The sequence below is a fragment of the Watersipora subatra genome, chromosome 1 (genome assembly GCF_963576615.1).
Source record: "Watersipora subatra chromosome 1, tzWatSuba1.1, whole genome shotgun sequence".
In the NCBI taxonomy this organism is placed as follows: Eukaryota; Metazoa; Bryozoa; class Gymnolaemata; order Cheilostomatida; family Watersiporidae; genus Watersipora; species Watersipora subatra.
Window position 1 is genome coordinate 53,347,269 of NC_088708.1, and position 27,989 is coordinate 53,375,257.

At 36.7% G+C, this 27,989-nt stretch overlaps 2 protein-coding genes across 2 annotated transcripts in view; one reads left to right on the top strand and one right to left on the bottom strand.

The window, feature by feature from the left end:
* The window catches only part of LOC137394300 (SLIT-ROBO Rho GTPase-activating protein 1-like), a 207,335-nt gene that overhangs the window by 54,168 nt on the left and 125,178 nt on the right, over positions 1-27,989 (bottom strand). The gene's annotated exons all lie outside the window — the stretch shown is intronic.
* On the top strand, positions 227-27,860 carry LOC137388892 (uncharacterized). The gene is made up of 14 exons (XM_068075377.1): positions 227-406; positions 1,020-1,184; positions 2,991-3,099; positions 4,048-4,167; positions 5,183-5,778; positions 8,570-8,590; positions 16,842-17,038; positions 18,269-19,158; positions 22,286-22,420; positions 23,417-23,533; positions 24,417-24,518; positions 25,211-25,408; positions 26,110-26,335; positions 26,753-27,860. Exons 1-14 carry the CDS (start codon positions 227-229, stop codon positions 26,916-26,918), a joined length of 3,222 nt encoding a protein of 1,073 aa, XP_067931478.1. The 3' UTR covers positions 26,919-27,860.

Sequence of the window (27,989 nt, forward strand, 5' to 3'; positions counted from 1 at the left end):
TTTAAAATCTCGTGGTATTGTTAATTTTCTGAAACTGCCGAGTTCGAGGTACTATTTGTTTGGTATATAAGTGAGCACTTTCATAATCACTACTAGGCTAATAACTATTATACTGGAAAATATATTTACTGTTATGCCAACATGGTGACTAGGTCTAAGCATGTACTAGCATAACATCCCTTTAAAGCCTGATACATGACACTGACGTACTTTTTAACAGAAGGAAATGGCCATGCAGAGTTCAGAAACGGCCATCAGGGCTCGGCTTGGGCGGCAAGCAGCGCTGCTGGAGCAGAAACAGCAGCGGTTGTCAGCACTGATAGACACGCTTGACAATGCCGTGGTCAAGCTGAAGAAGGATGCGAGCATCTCATTAGAAAACTTACATACGCACAAGGAGGCCCAGGTAATAACTGAGCCTGATTTATGCTATTGACAGAATCTCTTGTAATATAATCATGTTGATACAAACTAAATCAGTAATTCTCTTATACTGCACACCGCAAAATAGTTTTTATTTGCTAACCTCACCGTATGCTCAATGAAACTATGGACTCTCTCGGTTGACTATTTTGATTCTGAAAGGCTTTAACATTTTCATGATTACCCAACAAACAGCAAATGATTTTGACACAATAATAGTTGCTCTAATTTATTCCTTAGTAATCGGGTCAAGTAATCGGGTCAAGTAATCGGGAGGAATCGGTCAACAGCATCTGTCCGTCCGTATATCATGTGTATATCATGTGTATATCGTCCGTATATCATGTGTAGGTATCAGAAATGCGCTAGTAACAATAACTAAATCATATCTTATCAGAAGTGAGGCCAGATTCAAGGCCAAGGTGATTTTTACCTTGCTCCATGACAACAAACATCTACATTTTAGTCTGAATTCTATAGTAACAAGTCTGTATATCTAGTGCATATACTCTAGTACCAACACCTTTCTTCATGTATTATCAGAACTACCTAGCCCGCATTGTAAACTGTCACTTCTAGTTCTTTTTGGTCTGCAGTTAAACTCAATAGCTGAGCAGTATGATGAGTTGGAGCAGCAACTCACCACTAGTACAGATAAGGTGGTCGAGGAGCTGAGTAGCTTCATAGAGAAGGTCATAATGGACAGGAGGAAGCAAATCCAAGACGCGAGAAATCTAATGAAGGAAGCTCTTGCGAGCAAGGTAATTTACACTAGCTGTCATTTTTTTTGACGCTTGAGCATCACGGTGATAGGACATCTTTCTGGTTGTTCTTTTTAATGTTTCAAATTTGCTGAACTTTTATTTAAAAACTGTTCAAAAGTGCACTTTAACTATTCGCGGACCAAATAACTTTTATGAATTTAACTCTAATTCGTGAAGACATATTCTTTTAAGTTTTTAGAGCGCCCTATTGGACATACACAATAACGTAAGCGCATGCGCAATATTTTTGTATTTGGATGTGTACAACAGTTTTAGGCTTGCTGAAAATATTTAGCAACTACTGAATTCTCGGCGTTGAACAAGTATTAAAAACAGCTTATAAACAGCTTATAAACAGGGGCGGGTAATGTAGTTGTGCGCAAGTTGAAGTTAGCCTAGCACATTGCCAATGGCTAATTCGAGTAAGCTAGTATCCTATTGCTAAACTTAGTAATAATAGTCGTGAGAGCAGGCTTTAGTGACGTTGCACCGTATCACAGAGTGCTATACGTAGTTTAACCTGAATAGCGACTCATATCGCTCAATGAATCTACTGCGTCTCACATAGCTCAACGGGTTAGTTTATCGTCTGGTGAATGGGAAGTTCTGAGATTAAATCTTCTGCGATATGGATTCTTCATTGCTAGATAATCAGCTATAGCTGGAAAGACTGAACGACAGAGATATATATATATATATATATATATATATATATATATATATATATATATATATATATATATATATAGATTAGGTCTTTATAAAATATTGCTACTAGTACACTAGTTTGTTATGTGTAATAACTATGTGCACATATATTCTTAAATGTACAAATGTGGTTGAGTAGTGCAGATGGTACCCAAATATCATTGTCCTAATCCTGTGTGGTACAATCTTTTTACCGATGCGCTTAGGATGGTTTTGGACAGACAGATGGATGGACACAGCTCTTACTATAGTAAAGGTTACTAGCAACACTAGCAACACTAGCAACACTAGCAACACTAGCAACACTAGCAACACTAGCAACAATAGGTTACTAGCAAGGTGTTTTTATTATGTTAGGTTTGTATTTCATTTGCTCTGAGCTGTTTCCATTTCCTTCTTTGTCGTTTTTTGGCCGCCTCTCTGCACACGTTGAGGGTAAACTGTAAAAGATATACACACTCGCAATGCGTTTTTTATTCGCTGTCAAGTCTATGAACTGTTAAGAAAATTTTTTAAGCACTTTTGAACAGCAAAATAAATTGCAAGATTGTTTTTGCAAAGGTTATACCTAATTAAATTTGGACAAGACCAATTAGAGCCATTTTATTCTTGATGCCACAATATTTATTCCTAACTAATTACTGGATAGCGTGATATACAAGCAAATTAATACACACACTAATACTCTGCAGTCTTGTGTGCCGTGATCGCTCATTAGTTGTGCCGATAAACCGTACATACTAAACATGTACATAATTATTCCTAAGCATCAGGAAATGTTCGGATAACGCTGTGGTGGTGGTGTGTCAGTCTACTAAACGGAATGTAGCAAATTTTAATTCAGTCAACTACCATTTTAAATCTCAAATTAAAGCATCGGCTAGAGAGCGTGACACACAACATACACGCTATCGTATTAAAATATCCATTTTTACTAAATTATGTCAAAATTACTCCCTCTTTGAGGTCTGCTAAAAATGAGCAGCTGATGGGAGCCGGTAAAAAGTAGTAACTGATGGTAGTTCAATATTGTATGACTCTATTTCTCTACTCATTTTATGTGACCAATGGTGACAGGTGAATTATGTTTGACAGGACAGCATAGCAGCCGAGGCCGACATTATGGAGACGAGCCTTAATCGCATTATCAACTCTCAACTTCCAGATCTCACGCTATCTCAGCTGTTTGAGTTTAAATCAACAGGTTATTGCAACTCTTAAATAATTGTAAAGTTTTTTATATTTTTGATTTTATAAGCCCTAAATTCTTCCTGCTGAAGTTTTCCAAAAAAGCAAGCAAACACTTATTATTTAAAAATATCCATAGAAAAAGTTCAATATTTGCGTAAACAGAAGTTTGGTCGGTGTTTTACTCTCATTACAGTGCTAAAGTAAAAACAAAAATTCAATGCTTGAAATTATTAATTGCAAGAAAAATAAAATAAAGCTAATTTTAACTTTAGTATTTGTTACAATGTGTCGTAAATATTAAATTTATAAATCGTTTGCTGAATGAAAATGATATTTATGTATCAAAACAGTATGAGGAATGGATACCAATGTGCTGGTTAGTATTTAATTAATTACCTGTCAATACATGTCATCATTTGTCATTTCTTATGACCTGTCAATACTTGCCAATATGCATGTCAGTCAATGCTGGCACTTTATTGGACTCTTAATAAAATAGTCAAAAGCCAATGATGCGTCAGTGCTTGAATATTAAATTGGTTTTTAAAACATGATGGCAGTTGAAAATAAGACTGAAATATTTTATTAGTTATGATATTGATAATTTTTAAGTCACCCCTGCCATAAAGTCATAATAACCTGTAGGTATTATTAACAGGTCTATTAATAATAACACGTTCTCATTATTATTGCATGCACTTGCTCTTGTACACTTACTACAGCTGTCTGAAATTCTCACTTTATAGCTTATTAATTTCAAAGTACAACTGCTATAGCTTAGGAGAATAGAGAGCTTGAGAGAGAAGACAATTACCAGCTAATTATTATTAGTACATTCTCATCATTAATCTATGAGCAGATTTCATAGATGTTTCAGTTTAAATAAACACAAATAATTGCTCTTTGTGATGCTCTACAGCGAATCAAAGTTGAAACAGCATTGCATTTCATTGTTATTTAGGGGAGGTACACAGGAAAATAGAAATGGAAGTAGTGGAGTCAAAGTCCAGCCTCCTTCCGGCTAATGACAAGGACAAAGGTGATGAAAATGACACTCTAAAACCTGGCAACAAGAAACTTGGTAGGCAAGCTATGAATTAATAGGCTTTCTGTGTACAGATTCCAAAAATATAATATAACATAAATATTATTTTGAACAAGAAATCTTTACTATAATACTGTAAGAGTGGTGTCTGCCCGACTGTTTGATGCCACACTAAGAACATTAGCAATTAAAAAATAATCTCACACTGGAATTTGGGTATTCCATTTTTGTAGCCAGGCATACTATCAACTGCGCTTTTTGACCTTCTTCTGATTTGAATGATAATTGTACATATGTAGTTAGTACACCTACCGATCTCTCACAGTACAATAGACTACCAGGGTACTAGTATACATAACTTTTTGGCCAAATACAAAAAATGATGATAGTATAGAAAAATGCAATGTTATGCTACATGACTGGTTTGATTTGCAAAGAAGTTGCTAGTTGGCAGATTTGCCAAGAAGTTGCTAGTTGGTAATTTTTACACTGTAGTAATCTATATAATATACTAGTAGTAAGTCAGGAGATGCCTTGGATTTTCTTCATTTTAAATCAGATACCCTGCAGGTGGGTGTTTGAGCGGCTGGTTCTCAGGAACCAGACAGGGTTCTCAAACCAAAACTTTTAACGACCTGGTAGAAGGCATGGAGCATATGTGATTGAAGTGTGGCGGAAATCAGCCAAAAAATTGTGGAAACGCTAACAGCCGCACACGCTCTCCGCTCTCATAGCAATACCCAATGACAACGTTCAATTTATTAATGTAGATTAAGCCCATCACAGGCATTTAAATATAAAGCAGATACAGATGTCATTAAACGTTGTTCAAATTAAAAACCACCTTTAGGGAAACTTGTGGTGAGTGAATCTTATACTACACCAGCTGCTCTCATTCAATGCAAATACGTCTGATTGCTACTGTAGGAGCATTTTTTATGTCCATTTTTGGATTGTCCTGTCATTAGTGAAATATATGTAAATGTAGTCTCCGAGTCTGTCCACAATTGTTGAGTAAGGGACTAATGGTGTAGTTTGTTGTTCATTGCAGACTGCCAAGGCGACTATTATGCCCCGGAAATATCAGATACCACTTCGGTGTCAGAAAGTGCTGCCATATCTGGTCTCAATGAGGAAGTGAACTATGATGAAAAAGAACCTCTCCAACAGCGAAGTCCTTCACCGGCATCTGCCCCAGCTCCATGCTCGCTAGTCTCCTTTTCAAAAAGCATAGCTCAGTCTCAAATTCCTGGCTTCAGCTCCCATGTAGCGCATGCAGGAGCCCACTCCTTCATCGTTGATTCTTTTGCTCCAGCCATTTACAAAATCGGCAAGAAGGAAGAAATAGAGAAATTGATAACAGTTGATCCGTGTCACGCTGTTGTGGGACTTGCAGTTTCCAACGATTATTTATATGTCCAGTACATGAATGTGACGGATTACCATCGAGCTGTATTTGTTTACACAACTGAAGATGGACAGTTCATCAAAAGGTGGGATACCCCCAACCTACTTGGTTCAAGCATAGCCTTAGTTCGTGGCCATCTGATCATATCAAGCCGGGACAAGCTGATGGTATGCTCTCCTACTGGCAAGCATATAAAAGACATTGCTGTCTCACCGAGCTGCGTGAAAACCCTCTCCTCCGTGTCAAATGATGCTGTCATTCTGTGCTCTACTGCCGGTAACCTGGTGATGAGGATAAACGTCGAAAGTGGTACGGTGGTCTGGAGAAGCAACGCCATTGAAGCGCCCGTCTGTACAGCAGCTGACAATTTTGGCAGAGTCTATGTACTGGTTCAGCCATCTGTCATATATGTTATGGATGCTCAGACAGGTGGGATTTAAGGCTTGTTAATTGCTGGTCAATCTAAATGTTTTATGTTAATCAATTTTTATTGCAAATCATATCTCACCTGTTTATACAGAAACCTTAACTGACAGCAATTTACTGAGAGGCTGACCAGGCAGTTGAGTCAATTTTCAATCATCTGTTTAAATGGTTGAGTGATCATTCTAGCTGGTTATGTATTTGGTTTGGACTTTCAGCTATCTGATAGATTGTATTCCATTTTCTTATGTACTGACAAAAAGTTATTTTTTGCCAAGTTTTCAATTCAGGTTTGCGATAGTGGTTGCTGCACGATTTTTTGAAAAAGCCAAGCATAGCAGACATACACATCATATTGACAGTGTAATATATTAATTATACTAATACACATGATATTGGTATGAAAATGAAGTATAATATATTAATCACAATCCTAGATGTTCAAACATACTATAAACGCTCCCAACTTATAAACAAGATACGTTCCGAACAGTCGTTTGTAAAGTGATTTTGTTAATAAGTTGTCTCGCACTATAACTTGTTCATAGGCTAAAAGTTTATCATTATTTTCGCAAAATTTTTTTTACATAGCAAAGTGTAAAAGTATTGCTTTACTAAAAAATTGTTTAGACGCTAATATTGACTACTTCAGCAGTGCAGAAAAATAGTTGAGGTCAGCAGACACTGTGGAAGGTCTTGAATACCCAAAAGAAAAAATCATTGCATATGAAAGCAACAATCAAAACGTAACCTGCTGAGCAAACGATCCAAATATTTTTGTTACAAAAATATTAATTTTTGCTTCGGCATGTATTATAATTATGGCTTGTTTATGTCACTTGCTCTTAAATATATATTTGTAGCATTTGATAGATTATTATAAAACTTATAAGCTTGCAAGTTTATGACATATTATTTGATAGCACCATTGTGGTTATATAGACTCAGCTTACAATGGACCGATGCTCATTACTCCTCTTCTATTGCACATAAAAAGCCAGTTCGACTGCAAACTGTACAGCAAACATATCAATGAGTGCATTGAGCTTTAAAGCAGCATTGCTGAACACAGCTATAAGGGGTTATAGGGTCGCGGCATTACGCACAGCACCGTTTGTATCTACAGTTGTTCGTAACACGAATGTTCGTAAGTGCAGTAGCATCTGTATAACTGTACTAAGATGTTAGAACGTCATAGCCATTTTGTTGACTCATGGAAAATCTTACATTTAAGATAATAGAATACTATCTGGCTCAGAAACCAGTCTGCCTGACTAATCTGTATCCGCTCAAAGTATCTTCCATTCTTTCAGGTGATCTGTTGATGCAGTCAACACTCTCTTGTCCCGGAGGTATAATAGAAGGCATTTGTCTTACCGGTGAAGGATTACTTCTCACGGCCATTAGTTACCGTGGCAACAAAAGCAATCCTGGCTGTCATAGTGTGCTAAATACATTCCGTATAGAGGGCGTATGCTAGCTTGTTTCACGTTTTTTTCTTCTTCTGTGCATGTTTTATTCTGTCCTAGTATTGGTGAGTCAGAGTATTTCAAGTTTGAATTCATAAATAAATAAATTAGTCTTTGTTTTGATAATAATTTATCCAAAGCACTGTAACAGTTGAAAAAAAGAAAACATGGTTAGTAGCTACTCCTAAGTAATGAGAAGGTAAAATAATTTTTTTTTGTAACCGCTGTTTATTAATGAACATTCACAGGTCAAAATTCAGATGCTAACATCTCTGATTGTAACTATGATAGCAACTTTACTTCATTATATGTTGAACAATCAATGTAACAGTTATCCACATGAAATACATTAAATTTTAAAGCTTATCTTTGAGATAAATTTTTGGACATAGCAAAGTTTAGGCACACATAGAATTGCATTCCATATCGAAAAGGCGTGTCTATAGTTATTATGGAGATTCTTGGTATAGAGACATCTTCCGTACTGAATTCAGTGAGTGTTGTAGCTTATATGACACGTGGTAAGAGCTTTTTTGTCATTTATCTTGCCATATCTGCCAAGCATTGGTACATCCATGTTTCGAAGCAGCATAATGGTAGCTCTTACATTTAGTGCCAGTTGGTGCAAAGGTGCCCCTGACGACTGGAGAATTTTCAGAAACTACAGGATAGTGTACTATATAGCCTACACTAATTTGATTTTAAACTGAATCTACAAATTTATAAAAACTGAACCAACAAGCAATAGCTGAAGTAGCTGTGATTTATTGTTCCCAAAGGTTAGATTTTTTGGTACAAAAACATATTTCATTTTTTGACGCTACAATAGATCTTCATAAATTAATTTGTGTATTTGAAAGTTTCAAGCATTATCAGGTAATAATTTATTTGATGCCATAAATTTTTAGGGTGGACTCATTGTATAGTACCTTTCTTCATTGAGAACCTGTTTATCTCTCAGTTAAAAAAGTTTTGAAGCAAATATATTAGCAGTTTCATCTGCTGTGTCTGATTTAACAACATTCTATATTACAAATGTGTGTGTGTGTGCATGTGATGTTTTATTGCATGTAATTTATAGATGAAACATAGAAATATACAAAAACACAAACGTAAAACAAAAGGGACTGTATGATAGCTCAAGACCAGTAGTAGGACAGCACCGCTGGCAGTTTGCAGAAGAACAGACAGAGTCAGGAGGAAGCGCCAGTAGCACCACTGTCACCGGTTCCAACAAGCGCTCCGCCAGCTTCACTTTTATAACAATACGAGCCAATTCATGAAAGTCGAATAAGTATTTATTGAATAATTTAGCCGCAGGGAACAATGTAGATATTTGACTTTTGCTAGTTTTAAAGTATTGTGTTATAAAAGCATTGCTTGTTTTTAATCTGGTACAGTAGCTCGGACCAATTAACATATTTCGAAAATCAACATCTTTAAAAACTTTGATAGAGTGAAGCACAAGTCGGAATTCAAAAAGCATTTTTACATGCATCAGTTTTAATGAAGAAGAGCTGTTACTTACTGATGCTTTTGCTTTAATCTTTAAAATGATTCTTACAGCTTTTTTCTGTTATAACAAAATCTTTTTCAGCTCTTTTGAGCCAGCATGGCCTCAAAACTTCATTCCATAAATCATGTGAGGGTAACAAACTGTATGTTAAAGTTCAATCATTGTTTTGGTGTTAGTGTATCATCTCACATCATCAAAAGTGCACATCGTAACTTACTGGTTAATTTTGTAATATGGCTTTCAAATGATGTTTTTATCAATTGTTACAATATTCATCAAAACTGCGTATAACCACCAATGATATAAAACCGCCCACATGATGGCGGTAACCATGCGTGGTTTTCATATCATTGGTATAACATTTGACAGAAATTGGTATTTTGTTAATAAAAACTAAGCCAAGTGAATTGAGCAAATCTTTTAAGGGTTTTTAAAATTTACAGCTAATGTCTTTTGGTTCTTTAGAATTAGATTATTTGCTAAAGACCATTTTTCAGTTTGAAAGTTGCTGCTTGAAAAATGCAATCAATTTGTAAGTTAGGCTACTATTATTAAAAATGGCTAAATGCAGGTTTGACTTGAATAATTCAATTGAAGTAACCACAGCATGGTGATCAGAAAATTTTAAATCAAGACAACTTATACAAATTTTTGTAAATTAATATGTATTTGTACAAGAAAGTATTTTCTTTTCTATGACAGTTGTGATAATATGGTCCAGAAGGCTCTTCTGCTGTTGCCAAATTTGGTTGGAGATAACATTGTGTTGTAAAAATCAAAAGAGATGAGTAGTGTGTCGTATTTCAAAGAATATTTGTCTAAATAATTGTCACAAATAAGATCTATGTTAATGCCACACACTGTTGTTGCATTGGAAGGTAAATTCATAAGGGAGGCTTCAAGGTTATCAAGAAAAACAGGCAAACTACCAAAATGCGAGCGGTAAAAAACCAGCACTGAGAGTAACACATCGTCAGATGAAACCGAATACAGATGCGTCATCTCCGCGCAGTGCTTCTGTCTTTGTTTAATTTCTGTCTATAAATAATTTTGAAACTTTAAAATTTGCACCTATTCAAACTGAAAGCAACAGGTTTATAAGATGATTATGAGTGAACTATAGGAAAACCATATTATAAATTCGCATGAAACGACTGTTGTATTATGGATTTGTTAGGCTCAGGCTATATTGGCGTCTGAGCTGAAAGCGGTACAGATGGTCTTGGCAAATACGGTGAGTGAGTAAAGCTGGATAAAGCTAGTAGATTAGGTAGTAAAAGGTAGTACAAGGTAGCACAAGGTTGTACAAGGTGGTACAGGGTAGTACAAGGTAGTACAAGGTAGTACAAGGTAGTATAAAGTAGTATGGGAAATGTATATAAGGAAGTGTAACGAAAGACGGAGGCTCTTCTTCTTCACATCAATATATGTAAGTGCTTTCATTTATACAACATGGCACAGTTGACGAAGTTCTAAAAATATTTTTTGTGGTGTTGTAGATAGGATAATTTTCTTGTTTCTTTGTGAGTTTAACGTTTGACGGGACCCTTTCACGGGCGTGCAGGTGAGGTGACGTGTAGTGGTGTAGTGTTGTGCAGACTATTGTCGTGGCTGTGAGGTGTCAAAGCTGTGAAGTTTCTTATTTGTTAAGTAGTAGGAGAAGTGGAGCATTAAAAATTAATAGAAGAGATGTAGTCTAAGAGAAGGTTGATGGCATGAAATATATGGTGCTGTAAAGTGATAGAGATCGGTTATCCGAAGCTGGTGTTTGGTGAGCACAGTGATGGCTCATGGGAGAGATTCGTAGAAGAAATGGATTTACGTATCGAGAGTGCAGTTGAGAGGATAGGTTATGAAGATGATGATGGTGACAGAGTGCCTATTATGAGGGGTAGAGCTAAGTTAGTGCAGCTATTGACGGCTATTGGGTATAACGGTAAAGAAGTATTAAGAGGTGCAGGGTTTGATGTAGATGGTGCAAATTCTACTTATGAAACGGCAGTGGAGATTTTGCAGAGTTACTATGGCAGACAAGAGAGTATGTTTGTAAAGGGACATAAGTTTTTGACAGCTAAGCAGGCAGTTGGTAAAAGTGATAGAGAGTACTTGCAACGAGTAGCAAGTTTGAGCAGATATGCCGAGGTAGCGAATAATGATAACAGGGCAAGGTTTGCCCTTATAGTGGCAGTTAACGGGTTGAGGGATAGAGAAGTAGAGATTTGATGAAGAATGCCAATCTGATTTGGAGGTTGTTGCATGAGGCATTGAGGGCTCGTGAGATGGGAAACAATTCAGATAGATTCTTGAGGACTGAGAGTAAAAGGACTGACTTAAAAAGCGAGATTAAAAGAGAGGTAGCAAGGGTATCAGAGTGCGACAGTCGTGCACAGTACCGGAGTGGTTGTAGGTGGCTGTAGGGATAAAAAACACGACTCAGGAGGTAGATATTCTCCTAGAAGCAGTCTTAGGAGTGGTAAAATGTATTATGAGGATAATAGTGATGAGCGTGATGTTAGTAGGTATGGGGCAAAAAGTCGGGAGTATAACAAGAACATAGACAGTAGGAAGTACAGAGACAATAGCAGGGAGAAGCATGTTTCTAGATAAAGAGCAAATAGTAGAGAAGGTAGTGAACATGGGGTATGCTACAATTGCAAGCGTAGTGACCATGACATGCAGAGTTGTCTCTCCATTAAACGTTGTTCTTGTGGGAAACGAGGACACTTATCTCGACGTTGCAAGGATAAGGGTAGAGAAGTAAGGTATGACAGTGGAGATAGCAGTAGGAAGAGAGTGGTATTAGGGCGGAAAAAGTCCTCATGATATAAGGAATAAGTGGAATAGATCCAGAGATTACAGTATGAACAGGTATGAGAGAGACAGTTGGTTTGAGAAGCAAAAGATGGATAGGCATGACGAAAAGTACAGCGACAGTAGCAGGGGTAAAAGTGCAAGATTTGCTGGCTCTAGAGATAAATATGATGAAGATCAATGACTAGGTCAAAGAATTGTGCAGTATTTAGAAGTTAATGGAGTAAATGTAGAGTTTACATTTGATACTGGTGCTGAGGTGTCAATAGTAACCAAGGCAACAGCCAATAAATTAAACCTACAGTTAAAGAAACCGTCGACAGTTTTAGAAACTGCGAATGGTAGTGAGTTGAAAGTGGTTGGAAGTGTGGTAGCTCATTTGGAAAGTAAACACAGGCATTTGGATGTTGAAGTTCATGTGGTGAAAAGATTAAGAACAAAATTTTTGAGCATAACCGAGATGAAGCAGCTAAAATTATTTGCTGTTGTAAATGTGTTATGTGAAAGCAAGTTTGAACCTGTTGAGGAGTGTAGAAGTATTAAGCCAGTTAAGCCGTTTTCGCCGAGAACCATTATTGCTGGGTCAAGTTATGTTTCAGACAATGTCAAGTTGCAAAACTTGACAAATAAGCCTGACAGGAAGAACAATGCGAAAAAAAAACCACACAGGTCAACCATTTGTGGACTTGTGAAACCAAGGGAGTGACGAGTAGTGGATGCGCAGTAATAGAAAGGTATACCGAAAACCTGCTCAAGGACAGTGGTGAAGAAACTGATAGTCAAGGGGGGACAGCCCAAGGCACCAGAGAAATGAAAGTGTCTATGGGACACAACAGAAAACACGGTCACGCTGACGTAAGTAAAGGTGTTAAGAAAGTAGCTGAACTAGTATCTGTAACGGAAAAGGTTGCTCTTTTTTAACTGAGGTATCCAGCAATAGAATGTTAGACAGAGATGGTCATGAGAGAAAGTTAGCAGAGATTGAGAGAGAGAGGACAAGGAGGTACGGAGGAAGTCGAAGGAGAAATTGGCCAAGCTAAAAGCCACACATGAGGCAGCAGTCATGGAGTTTGAAAATGTCAAGGCATTCAAGGTAGCTGCGCAGGAGTAAGCCAAGGTTCAGAGGAGAATTGCTGGTAGCAGACCCGCACTGGTGGAAAGTGAGGTCAAGCTAGATGGTTCTGGGTCTATGTCAACTCCCAGCTTTGTGGTGCCATCCCCTGTGCAGCCGATTATGGCCCAGATGGAGACCTCTTACAGGATGCCTGTCGAGCCCGCCTTTTATTGGGGAGAGCGAGGTAAAAACGAAAAAGATGGAGATGAGGTTGAGGAGTCATTACTGACCCAACCAAAAGACTCCGGGCTAGTTGAGGTTGGTGGAAGAAGTGTTGGAGATGTTGGTGGAAGTAGTGTCGGTAGTGACAGTGGTCATGGCAAAAGTATTGGTAGCGGCGGAGGTCAGGGTGATTGAAAAGCGTGTACAGATTGGCAATGGAGCTGGCAGCAACGAGAAGAGTATTTTTGGCAGTGGCACAAGGTCAAACAAGCCAGAGGCATAGCCTATGGAGACTATCCTTACAGAGTCAGGTAACTAGCGACACAAGTAAGGTAAGTTACTACGGCTGGTTGTTGTTAGTAATGGTGTGGCCCAAAACAAAAAGAAAAAAAGAAAGGGCATGTTGTATTATGGATTTGTTAGGCTCAGGCTATATTAGCGTCTGAGCTCAAAGCAGTTCAGGTGGTTGTGGCAATTATGGTGAGTGAGTAAAGCTAGGGGAAAAAGCTGGTAAATTAGGTAGTACAGGATAGTATAAGGCAGTATGGGAAATATATATAGGCCTAAGGAAGTGTAACGAAAGACAGAGGCACTTCTTCTTCTAGCCTCTTCTTCTTCTTCTTCGCATCAATACATGCAAGTGCTTTCATTTATACAACAACGACAGTGTTGTTTGTTAATAGGGCCCTCAAATGTGCAATATGCAAATATGAGTGTTATGTTGTTATGTAGCAAGGAAACTGTAATAAGAATGTGCCTTCCAAAATGAGGGAAATTCCGTTAGCGACAGCTTGCGCCTCAAAAGTGTGCACATGCGTCGAAGTTTGGCGCGTACAATATTTACTCGTCAGTACGGTACGCCGTTCAAAAGCTCCTCATTGTGACAGCAAAAACGATAGGTGCAATTTGACAAGAGAGGACAACTAGCAAAACAAAAGCTAAACATTATTTTTGCATAGCAACCAAATGTGGTTACACCAATGATGAATTGAAAAACTTTCACTGCGGCACCGTCGTTTCGTTTTAGATGGACCGCTCACCGTTGTTCAACATAGTTTGCTACACTCGCTAATATTTTCGGTAATATCGTGTTTACAGGTTTCAAATTAACGTTGGTTAACCATATATTACAATTTTGTAAGTTTGTAATGAGTTATAACTTATTCTATATGCATATAGAATACCGTAAATAGCCAGGCATGATGCACAGAGACGCTAATCGTAATTATTTATTTTACTTTGTATTCGAGCCAGCGTTCGTCAGCTCCTTCGGCCAACCTCATATATTTTCGCTAGCTAAATAGTAAATAGACTAAATTTAGTGTGTTGTAGTAAAGCTGTTTTACTGATTTATTAATGTTAACTCACGTTTCACGCAATACCTATTAGACGAATAGCACTTTTGTTTAAAACTGGCATGATGTGCTGGGGATGTGCTGTAATAGCTAATTATGGGTGATTTGCTAGAAGCATAGTGTCAAACAATGTAATGCTATTAATTACCTCGTTATTGTAGCTTTGACTACCGTAAGTTACGTCTTCAATAACACGCCTGCATTGAGAGAGGGTCCTGTTTGTACTGACTTGCTCCAGGTTGGTTTTCCCTTGGCAAGTTCCGCATCTTTCAATCATTATAAGATGTCTAGTTTTGTGTTTTGAAACGGTAGCAACACACTTTTTTAGCAAATATTAACTGAGCTGTAGTACATAAAATACACTGCTATGTTAGGCAGCATTAGGAGAAAGCGTGATGAAGCGCCAGATAGCTAAAACAGAAGTGTAAGAGTTTTGATTGTAGTTAAGTGTCCATGATAATGCCAAAAACATCAGCTTACCCTTACCATAAGTTTTGTAAAGAACTGATGCTAAGCTCTCCAGTAAAAGGTGACTTCTCTGCTGCTTTTGTTGTTGAATGATACTGTTTGTTACTAGAGATAAATGTGAATAGTTCTAAAACTTTAGATTATTGCTATAAACGTAATAATTATCATTGTTTAATACTCTGGCAGTCTAAATATTGACAAAGATATGTAGACTGCTATGGTACATATCTACCCTCTAGATTAATTTAGATTGGAATATGTTTTTATTTTCCTCTAGTTCTTACATATTCTAACTTTATCTCATTTAGTTATTTATACTTTATATTGTATTACTGAAGAGTAAATAGCAGCTAAGAAACAACCTGTACATATTATTATATTGTATAATATTACATAGTATTATATTGTACTATACCAGTATCCTGGTTGTCTAGTGTGCCGTTGGAGAGTGTCAGGTGTGCCGATAAAGCTTACAGAATAAGTGGGTGCACAATTATCCTGCAATGTAGGGTCGATTAGCGCACGTGTTGTGCTACTAAGCTGAATGCCATGAGTTCGAGACACACATGAAGTATTATTTTGTTTTAACCCTGGCTTCAGACAGAGACACGTCGTAGCATAATAAAGGTTTCATAATTTCTATTGCTCGTATTGCTGATATGAGTCCAAACGGATGACTTATAGGAGGCATAGGCTGGGTAAGCTAATAAGTAGTAATCATACAATCTAGTCTTTCTCAATGAGAAACTTACAGATTTAAGTTTAATCCGTAACAAAATTATTTTTTAATTCTTGATCTAAGTGCAGATCATTAAAACTCCGATCGGAGGTCAAAATCTGTCATGTGACCTTAACAAGAGGATAACTCCAACATATCAGTATATACATGTACGCTAATCGTACGAAAGTTACTTTACTGTATACTACATTCATGTTGTGTGTGGAGTTCTTTTACTAATTTAAACCTTTGACCATTTAGACTCGCTCAATGTGTTTGCCATGCGTGTTCGCCAGGTGAACCGATCATATACAAAAACCTTATTAAGTGACTGCGTATGGTAATTATACCGATCCATGGCCAGAGTCACTATGTTAAGTGACCTTGTGACAATGCCATATAGAGTCACCATCAGATGGGGTTACATGTTGTCGCCAGTATTAAAGCTTTTGCATGTATTTTACATTGCCAAACTACTATTATACAGACTTCAAAACTGCATACTGCAGCCCGACAGAATCAGTCGAGACATTTTATCGTCTTCCAAGTTTATTTTATACCCAATCCTTAACCATCATCAGTGGCACAGTCAACAGCCAGCGTTACTGCCACTCTCTATAAAGCTGCCTTAAATGTGTTAGAACTTGAAAGGTAGAAGAAAGTAGGTGCTTATCTTTGGAAGTTGTCCATAGTAGTTTCCAATCGATTAAGTATTACCTCTTAGAATGCTGTTCAATCTCAGTTTCGCAGAAATCGAGTTTCACAGTATTATCTCAAATCTTTTGTTTGCCCAATCTGTCTTATTTGGTGATAGGTGTTGCCTGAACTCGCCTGTAATACTTTATGATTTGTTTCATGTTGTAATCTCATACCCTTCAGTGACCCTACTTGGATGGCGGCTTCAAGCTGTGGCTGTCAAATCTTATTTTTCTTTTCAGCAGGCAGACATACCAGTTTACTTGGTAACTCTAAGAATTGTGGTGTTTGTTTGTCATTGATCTTTCAAATGTCGCTAACTGCTACATTTAGATCCTGATGAACAGTTCAAAATTACATAGGGTATAAATTGACTCGCCATATTGTGAAGGGATGGTGAGAGACGAGTGATATTGATCATTATTTGTGGAAAAAATCGTATTTAGATGTTTTCAGTTACTTTTCTTTTGTTCTGGACCGATAAAGTCAATGCCTGTGACAACTTTTATGTTTTTTTCAGTGTTTTCTTGCTGACACGCAATCATGAAGACTCCGTTTAAGCCAGGTGAGCCGGAGATGGATCCTCCACCGTGTCTCACAAATGACACGAATGACCCAATTCCTCGCGAATACATCGAGAAATGGAAGGTGACGGAAGGTAACAAAGAGCAGCGAATGAAGGAGATTGTCTACACTATAAACATGCTAAAGTCTAAGGGAATGAATGAGTTGGTGCTCAACTCTAAAACCTACGAGCGGGACTTCTTGTAAGCATTTATTTGTTGGTTGGTGAACAGTGCTGTTTTTATTTACTGAAATCACATGTATGTGAGGAGATTTAATGTTTCATTTTGAATTATACTAATTAGGGCCTTGACAGTACATATAGTGCTGTGAGAGGTCATCAAGTATAATAACTACAAATACTGTACAATTATAACTATTACCCTGGTAGTGTAGACTACAGTAAGGGATAGTCAGGTATAATAACTATATATACTGTACAATTATAACTATTACCCTGGTAGTGTAGACTACAGTAAGAGATAGTCAGGTATAATAACTATATGTACTGTACAAGTATAACTAGTACCCTGGTAGTGAAGTGTGCTGTGAGAGATAGTCAGGTATAATAACTATATGTACTGTACAATTATAACTAGTACCCTGGTAGTCTAGTGTACCGTGAGAGATAGTCAGGTATAATAACTATATGTACTGTACAATTATAACTAGTACCCTGATAGTCTAGTGTACCGTGAGAGATAATCAGGAATAATAACTATATGTACTGTACAATTATAACTAGTACCCTGGTAGTGTAGTGTACTGCGAGAGATCATCAGGTGTAATAACTATACATACAATTATTCTGCAATGCCAGTAAGATTTTGACAACCATTTATCATTACTAGCAGCGCAAGATTGGGTTAAGGCAAATAAAATATTGCAGTTTCTGTTCTCGGTTGCCTAATATGATCAATCTATTACTATGACAATTACTAGGCGAGGTTTTTAGACTGGGCATATATCGATCTTTGTAGTCATGAAATTTGACTACATCAGCGATACGCGATGTCTACTTTGTTTATCTTTGGCACATAGCAATTGGCATCATTATGGAACAACCAATTATGATAAAGAATAGATGCTTTGCATAATTGGTTTATATTAAAAATAAATTATTAACATTCTAGAATAAGTGTGCAAAGGAGTAGTAAATTAGTGACATACCGTCACCTGATAACAATAATAGTAATACTTAATAACAATCAATCACACTCTGTTATTGATTCGCTTGGCGCTATAGATTATTTTAACAGCTTATTCCAAACACACTTTATTAATTAAATTTTCGTTTTAGGCATTTTGATGTTATTAAATTTTTTTAGAAGTTTCTATGTTGAGATAACTTTATGCCAGACCCTAACATTCAATTTATGGAGAGAATTTTCATGTATCATCTTAGCAGTTTGAATGTTTGAGAATTATTTTAGCTTACTGTCCAAGGGTATCTTTAAAAACTACAACAGCAAGCTGACAAATCGTCAGCTACTTCTGCAAACTGTACTGGACAATGGGCTAGCGGAATTACTGGATATGTATTGGGATGCTATCATCGTCGAATTTGAGGTGAAACGGCGTGGTGAGGAAGAAGGCACCTCAACCGGCATGCTTTGGAGGATTTATACCGAGAGTCAGAAACACATAACAGGTGCTTTGCACAATCTATATGCTTCTATGATCGTATTTTGGAATGGTAGCGATATGAAGGATGTTGATCGGCTTAAACAAATATACGACAAGACAGTTGGCTTTATCATCAAGGCCTTGGGAAGTTATCTTCACCCGCTAGAAGTAGAATCCACTCACCCACAGCACAAGTTAGCTAAGGCTTTCCTCGGTACTCTCCACAATCTCTGCAACAAGTATGACGAGTGTATTCCAGATTTGCGATCCAGAGACGCTTTGCAGATTGTCGCCAAATATAGAAATCACGGAACCAGCACTCTTAAAACAAAGAGCATTCTTGTAGCTTCCTACTTGCTGACAGAGAAGGATGCTGTCGACAGTTCAGTTATTGTGCTCGATGAAAACGATATCACATTTATGATCAAAGTACTGGACGATGCACTGCATAGTACAGGAACAACATCAAAGAAATATGGCTACCATGCTGAAGAGATCATAACCGGATTGGATAATATTGCTGTCGTGGACCGTAATAAGAAGGCTCTTGTTGACGCCGGAGTCCTTCCCATGTATGTTGAAGCCATGGCTTTAGATAAACCAACACTTCAGGAGAACGCTGCCAAAGCTATATGGACTCTTGCATTTGATGATGAAAACTTGAAGAAGGTCAAGGCTGAAACTGGATGCGTTAACGGTGGGTCATTTATTATTTCACAGTTGTAGAGCTATCATTGATTGCAAATATGTACAGTGGTGCCATGCATATTTCTGCTCTATCTTTACTTGTTCTGTTGACAATTCATGGACCACTTGTGGATAAAATCTAAATCATGTTTCAGTCATGATTCCTTTCAAAGATTTGAAAGTGATTGCCGACAGTTTGTCAAATGCTGTTATGTAAGGTAGGTTCCTGACCTTTTCACTGAGCGATCTGATCAAAGAAGTTTAATAATATTTGTTTGGACAAGCATTTACATTATGTCTGTGATAATGTTAGACATTGAGAGCTATTTGCTTGCCTTGTGATGTCGACTAGAAAAATAGAGAAGATAATTCTTAACTTCATGTTTGGCTGCTGATTGGTTGGTTTATTGTCAAAATGCGTTTGATAAGTCATTGCGGAATTTCCTATATTCGTGTAAGCATAGATATCATGGACATTTTCTTGCTTAATTGACGTGGATCATCGGCTAGCTGGCTACCTCTACAGCCTTTAAAAGGAAATGGATAGCGAGAGAAATATCTTGTCATCGTGGATCTCAACACTTTAGTTAAAATGCAATAAGGCAGGAAAAGTAAATGAACCGATGTCTTGCTTTGTGAAGTTCATAAGTTTATTTGAAATAACAACAAAAATTTGGATTTTGATTAGATATTTTGTTAGAAGTTGTTCAAGGTATCTTTAAAAGCCCTATACGCTACTGAATCATAATAAATCATATCTCTCTTCTCTCTCCTTTTTATCCCTCTTTCACTCTCTTTTTTTCTCTTTTTCTCTCTCTAAATCTCGCTTTCTTTTGCAGTCAGTCATTTCGACAATGACTGTCTTATTGGAAATCTTACTGACATCCATGAAGCTCTGTTTTCTGCCTTCTCTTGCCATCTGATTGTGTCTAGCTACATCAACTTCATGTTACGCTTATCTACATCTTTGCTTCTCAATCTGGGTCTACCCTCATTCCTCTTTTATTTAATTTTGTTGCAACGAAGCGCGCTGCTGTTATAGGATTTACTGTAGCTTTAGCTAAGCTCAGCATCTGTTCAGGTTTAGCACTAAAACATGCATACCATATCCTGAGGTATCATATGGTCAGGTATCTTTCCTCAGCATTGGTTCTTTCTTGGAATTAAACCCTAATCTGCTGTTCAGAGGTCAGATGATCTGAAATGTCACAGCTCCTTTTAAAGGTTGACTTGCAACAAAATTCACATTACAGTTATTTGGTATCAAAATATTCACCTTGTCTTACTCTGTTGTGTTGTAGGTGCCAAATACATGGAAATGTGATTACAAGCTCTTAAAAGCTCAAAAACGAAAAGCCGCCGTAGATTGGAATCTCTTTATTTCTCTGACGTTGTCATTACAGTTTGGTTATCATCTTGTCACGTGATGTTCTCACGTGAATTGAAAGGCCAATAACAAGCTCAATATAAAACTTATCGTAGCACTAGTTTATGACAAACACTTCAGGTTTTACCAAAGACCCCGTATCAAATAAGATGCTCCCTACTTTACAGTTTTGTTTCGGCATTATTCAATCGTCAAGTCGTAATCTGATCACGTGACCCAATACTTCGCAAATAATTTTTGCAGCACTTTTCCATTATCACAAGTTACCAACAGGCTCGTCATGATTATCAGACAATGATATGTACTCCTTTGAGCTAAGGTTAAAAAGTTAAACAGTTTTTTACGGTAAGTTATAAGATATCAGTGCTAAAAGTGACAGCATTACAATGACGATAAAACAGACGCGTAAGAACAATAGACATGGTTTTATTGAATGTGTGAAGTATATTTGTGAAAATATTTCGACGAATGAGGTTGCATAAAAGTGTAAACAAAAACCATCCTGTAACAACTACGTCCCATTTAAGCCGTTTTGGAAAGCGAATACAAACTACGGCGGTCTCGTGTGGCTGCGATTAACTGTTCGTCTTTGAGCTTTTAAGAGCTTGTAATCACATTCCCACATATTTTGCACCTACAACACAACAGAGTAAGACACGGTGAATCTTATGATACCAAATAACTGTAATGTGAATTTTGTTGCAAGTCAACCTTTAAATTACTTTGCTTCCTATGTGATGATAATGGCTGTTATTAGGTATTAATCGTAATTATATTTATTGCTTTTACATACATATATAATATACCGATATATTATATATAATATATATTATACTCATGCTACAGACAGTACTGTTTTGGCTATTGAAGCCTCATCAGTGCAGCCCAGAGCTTAGGCAAGGGACAAAATCACATTACCAATGAGAGTTGACTTCCTGCCATGAAACAATTAAGTTGCCTCACTGACTTTAAGAAAGTCAATGTGCTGACACTCAAAATTCAGTACAGAGTCCTCTACCAAGAAAAGTTAAAGGTTCCCTTTTTAAACTTAATATATATACTTAATTTGAAATGACATATATAATATATATTATATATAATATATATTATATATAATATATATTATATATAATATATATTATATATAATATATATTATATATAATATATATTATATATAATATATATTATATATAATATATTATATATATTATATATAATAGGCCTATATTATATGTAATATATATAATATATTATGTATAATATATTATATATAATATATATTATATATAATAGGCCTATATTATATGTAATATATATAATATATTATGTATAATATATTATATATAATATATATTATATACGTAGTTTCAAATAAATTAAGTTTAAAGAGAGGACTTTGAACTCTGCAAGTTTGGTATATTAAAACTAGACGATTTTTGATTGCCGAGTGCAAAGTCCAAAATGACGATGTAGCTGCCACATGAAATTTAATTCGAAAATCGCAGTGTGTAGTTATAGTATTATAATAACCGCAGATACTTAAAGAGAAGGCATAAATCGAGCATAAATATGTTCACCTGCTGTTCTTTAATTTAAAACATTTGTGATACTATTAATATGGAGTTATCAGAGTTGTTTTTCGTTTTTGTAACAGTGACTGTATTAATCACAACATTATGCATTGAATTGTGAGCTAGTAGCAAACTTTAGACTTGGCACTCTCAGACTGTAATCTCACGTCTCTGTAGAGTTGAGAACTCTGGCCTGCTCTGAAATACCTCATGTCAAAGCTGCAGCTGAGGGTGCATTGTGGAAGTTGGAAGGAGAGACGGCTCACCTGGAGAGACGCAATGCTCAGCCTGCTAGCAAAGAAAAGTCAACAAGTAAAATTATCTATAGTTGATTATCTAGTAAAAATAGTTAATTATTTTTGTTCAGTATAGCTGAAGAGAGTTAATAGATCGTGTAGTCGACGCAATTTTACAATACCCTCATGCATGTTTGTTCAACATTTATTAACAAATGAGAGACTGTGTTTGGTTTGCTATAGATAATGGAAAGGTTGACAGACAGTCAACTTGTAAAATTGATAAACGACTTCGTCTATTTATTTGACAGATTGTCTGAAACATTGATATGAACTAAGACAAGTCATTTTCGCCAAGTAGGGCATCAACTGTCACATATGTATCCTTATATTGTTCAACTTGCTACTAGCTAGCATTTTTTTGAATAACTTTCTTGGGAAATACAACATATGATGTGTAATATTTAATTAAGGGTATGAAAGTTATTTACAGTTAAACAGATGCTATCATCAAATACTTGAGCCAGATATGCTTGATCGGTAAGTTGCTTGGATAAGTTGAAAAGGGTAGCTGTTTACCCTAATTACTGGTGTGCTACCTTTAATGAGGCTATTTTGTGCATTACTTACTCATCCAAGCATATCTGGTTCAGGTATTTGTTACAGTCGATCTGTAAAATCAATCAATTTGTAAATTTACTGAAAATTTTAGTCATTTTACAAATTGAGTGGTTTCACACATTTGCTGTGACAAATATTCAGTAGATATATGAATTTCATTTGGTCATACCGCATTAGATAGCGGTTATATCTTACAGACTTGCTCACTTGGTCTACAGTCAAGGATTCAGCACTCTAACCATGGTATGAGCAATGAATGTGGGCCTGCAGTCCACTATAGCTAGTTATCAAACCTTACAAAATGCCCTTGGCTGGTGTGAGACTACCATCAAGCCTTGAATGTCTTATTGGCAGCATTAGGAGCTGCCATGTCATTGGCACAGTGAATTAGTCTTTGTCAATATTGAATGGCATTAGTAACAGGAAGTACTACACTGTCGTGTACTTGCAGAGAAGTTACAGCATGTGATGCTGAGCTACCAATGGGATGTCAAGCCTGCTGTTCTTAAACTCCGGCAGCGGCTGAAGAATGAGGGCTATAGAGTATGGATTGATGTTGAACAAATGAGTGCGTGCTTTCAGACACTCTTCGCTTGTGTCTTGCCATCTGTTCTATTTCTCTCTGATATTAGGGTTTGCTGCAGTTCTTTATTACTTTTATTGGATTTTCTTCGCTAAGTCTTTCGCTTTTTTGTTTTTGATTATTATGTGTTTCATACTCATGTGAAGGACCATTGTCGATTGTTATCGATATGCATGGCAGAGTTGGTAGGTTTTTCATAGCGTTACCATACGACCAAACTGTAACACTGACATAGCCATGACCAAATATGTTTAACGAGTCAAGAAAGAAGCATGTATAGCAGCGTTTATTAAGCAAAGGTTCTTAGGGCCTGTATGTCTGGATGCCTGTATGTCTCTACATCTGTATGCCTGTACATCTGTGTACCTGTACATCTGTATGCCTGCATGTCTGTACGCCTTTACATCTGTATGTCTCTCAACCTATGTATGACTGCCGACATACATAAGTTGAGAATTGAGATAAGTTTAAATAAGTTTTATATCAGAAACAGTGATTAGGGTTTGAACTATCCTTTAGGGTACCAACAACCTTGTTAGTCTGTTTTGTATGATTTGATCGCATGTGTGATACTAATATCATGCATACGTGTAGCAGTAGCCTTATGCTAACAGTTTCGATTTATTTGAAATTTTTCAACTTCCTTTAATTTTCGTTGCAATTCTCCCCTTGTTTCACTAGTTTAATTTCCATGTGTTGTCTGTGAAAATTTTAAAATAATATCACTTGTATAGATTATGATTTTCTTATTATCATATGTTTAGTACACTACTTGCATGAGCTAATCTTGAGCTATAAAAAAGTTTATACTCCATTAATAGTATTTTTGTCGAGCATGCATTAATATTACTAATGACTCTCGTTTCAGCTGGAAACACATCCAAGTCTATGGCAGCAGCTGTAGAAAATGCTGCTGTGTTTGTTCCTGTGCTGACAGAAAAATACAAAGCGAGTCCAGCTGCCAGACAAGGTATAACTCTATTAAAATATGTGAATAATCAACTCATTGCATGTTATTGATCGCTATTATATTATATCATCTGAAAGGAAAGTTGCTTAAATATGGTGTCATCTGATTACCTTGTGTTCTCTGTTATCGTGAGTCTCACATACTTATTAGTAAGTCTGCATACAAAGATACACTCCTATATGTTGCTGCAACTTCATCATGGAAACAGTCATGACACTCTCATCTTGTCATGATTCAGCGTCACTGTTCGGAAGCAAAGCACCCGTTCAATGCGCCATCTTTGTGCCATGGAAACGACCTTCCCGACTGACGGTGTTGCACTCTCGCATAGGCCTTGCTTTCCTGTTGCTTCATATGCAGAAATATTTGCTGTTGAATTGCCATAAAAGTAGCAGTTTTTCTTCTGATCATTCATTGTATTATTTGTCCTTGACCTCCTAAAGATACCATTTTGAAATAAGGTGTTGCACAACCATTGCTCTACTATAGCACTCTATGGAAACATGAGCTACTTTTTGGCACTGGCACACCCATGTGTCACTACACTATCACTATATGGATAATTGGTAAATACCAATTGCACATACGTGTCATGTCTCTTATCCATCAAGTGCTACATGTCACTTGCACATACATGTCATGTCTCTTACCCAGCAAGTGTTACATGCTAATTTGTTTAAATATCACTACAGAGGCAGAGTATGCCAACTTTCTTCAAAAGAAAAAGGTGCCTGTTCGGCTGCAGCCAAAGTATCGACCAGATGGTTGGCTCGGTTTTTTGCTTGGCTCCACCTACTTCTATGATCTCTCAAAATCTGAGGAGTATGAGCAGAAGGTAGTCGACTTTTTAAAAGCCTTGGGAGAGGATGGAAAGATTCAACCCGGAGAAGGTTAATGTTTATCATGTATCTACAGCTTTCGCTTGTATCTGATGAAAAGCACGATGTGATTATGAAAGAAAAATAGATAAGATCGCTTTTAATGCAAGAAAGACCTGCTTTAATAGGTCATGGTTGTATCTTGTCGGTACTGTTGTCATAAAGTGATTTTGTATTTTCCTGCATGGCTCGATTTCGCACTGCTAGCATCAGTAGAGTTAGCCTTAGGTTTATTTATTGTTTAAAGTTTCATGGCTAGCATAACCTAAGAGAAAATTTACTTCAAAGTTCGTTTGGTCTAGGTTTCAGATGCATATGCTATTATAGCATTAAGTGTATCTGTTGTGTGGGACATCGAATACACTGTACAACATATATCAATAACACCTTAGTGCGGTTACCTTCATGCAAAATAAAAAAACTTTTACCAACAATTAGTGTCACAAACCTCTTTTATTTCTACGCTAAATAATATGCCTGAGACCTAAATTTATCCAAAAGAAATCTCAGTCTATGATAGAATGAAACGAGTCAGCTTTTATTGCTTAGTATTCTGTTGATGACAGAAAAAATTGGCTTCTGATGAAGCTAGACTAATTAAGGTTAAAGGTCAAACCTGAATTTCTGCAAGGCTTATAAACCTTTAAAAGGGATAGTCATATTTGTACATATTTAGAAAGTATAATGCATCTTTTATTATTCTTTACTCGCAGACGAGAATCCTGATCAATACGTAGACGAAGAAGAAACTGTTATAAGCAATCCATTGATGTCTACCAGACCTGAGCCAGTTCCACCTATCCTACAAAAGCCTGATACAACGACCTCTTTGTCTTCAACCTCCTCTTTTGACTTTGGCTCTTTGAGTTGCCTGTCGTGGAGTTGTAAGCAAGTTTCTGATTGGCTAATTCAAAATAAGCTCGGCAAATACACTGATTCGTAAGTATATATTGTAATATCTCTCCCAGCATAGTCTTTCATATTCACCAACCACTTATGGCTTAGTTTTGCTAGCTTAGCTCAGCACCTGACAAATAAAGAAATTGACCCTCTTGAAGACATTTCCATCAATATGCTACTGTTTGTTTGATGTATGCTGTTTCGAGAGGACAACATGTTGGTGGAGATTGGGGATATCTGTTAAGGTATTATTTGCATTCTCTTATGCTATGCATGAGCCTATCACACAGGCTAAGAGAGATCTTAGCCTGCGTGATAGGCAAAATCTCCAACCAAATGTCATCCCTAGGAACAACCCACATGTTGTTCCTAGAGGACGACTTGTGAGTGGAGATGGAGATATCTGTTAAGGTATTATCTGCATTCTTTTATGTTATGCATGAGCCTATCACACAGGCTAAAAGAAATAGATGGAGAGCTACTGGCGGAACTCATCTCTATGCGGTTCGTCTCCCCTGATGTCTATTATGAAATAATGAGGCAAGAGCATGACATGATGACTCTAGACCTGCTCAGGTTCAACTCAGCTACACGAAATCTCGCTAAGAGTTGCTTCAAATAACATGACATCATTCCTCATCACATCCTGTAGATATACTCGCTAGACTAGGAAACTAAAGGGCTATTCTTGCTGAATTATACACTGTTATTTTTATAAAGCTTAGATGTAGCGCCACAGTTCAATAGGCTTTGTAAAAGCTACCTTTTTATGCTGTGCAGAACAAGTATTTTTATATAGCATCTTTAAGCTGCTTTCTAATAAGTCACTTCTGTAACCCCGTCCAACTACCAGTACAATCAATGTTGAAATAATATATGTATTTGTGTTTGCGATACAACATGTTGTGATAAGTTAACAGTTTTAGAAAATGCTGCCTTATGGGCAGCATTTATTCCTTGTAGCACAGGAGTTTTGTATTTTTTCACCTGTTGAAGGAGAGTTCAAGGTTTTCATATCTAAACAATGTTAACACTGCTGAAGACACTTGTGTACTGACTTGTGCACTACTATGGCTAAACTGATGCCACCACAATTTTCTCATAAATTTCTCATCACTAATGAATCATACATTGTATGATTAATATTGTATTAATATTAATATTGTTTTTTGGGATTTTATCTTGTTAATTCAATTCAATATTTTGTTTTTTATAAGTTGTTAATGTTTTAAAATTTTAGGTCAAGTTTTTATATTACAATGTCCAGATATATTTTTGGTAATTGTTGTACAACGTAATATTTCATAGTTGAGCTAGATTTTCTGTATAAGCTCAACTGAACCAGTTTTCGTACCAGAAGACAGTTTGTTGCTGCTTGGAATGAATAAAGTCAGAAAAGTAGCCCAACTGTAGTCACGACAATCATTCTCTTGATACTTTCTATTGGTTAATATATGATTTGTGTATTTCCTTGTGCTTTTCTTGACAGCGTGTTTGTTTCTGGTGCTCTACAATTATCACCTGTATTTTTTAAGTTTTTTTCATAATATATACTCTTCTTCTCTGGTTACATATTTCTGTCACCGTCACCAGAGCTGCCACATCTTCATTATTGTATCAAGAAAATTTGCAATTATGTTTAATTGATTTAAAGGTTAACAGCCATTTACGTTTTTTGGTCTGTGTCCTTGTT

Bases quoted from the DNA above. Each gene is read 5' to 3' on its own strand.
- LOC137388892 (XM_068075377.1), top strand. From the start codon at position 227: ATGGCCATGCAGAGTTCAGAAACGGCCATCAGGGCTCGGCTTGGGCGG. The intron at 407-1,019 runs GTAATAACTGAG...TTTGGTCTGCAG, and splicing joins ATACGCACAAGGAGGCCCAG to TTAAACTCAATAGCTGAGCA. The intron at 4,168-5,182 runs GTAGGCAAGCTA...TGTTCATTGCAG, and splicing joins ACCTGGCAACAAGAAACTTG to ACTGCCAAGGCGACTATTAT.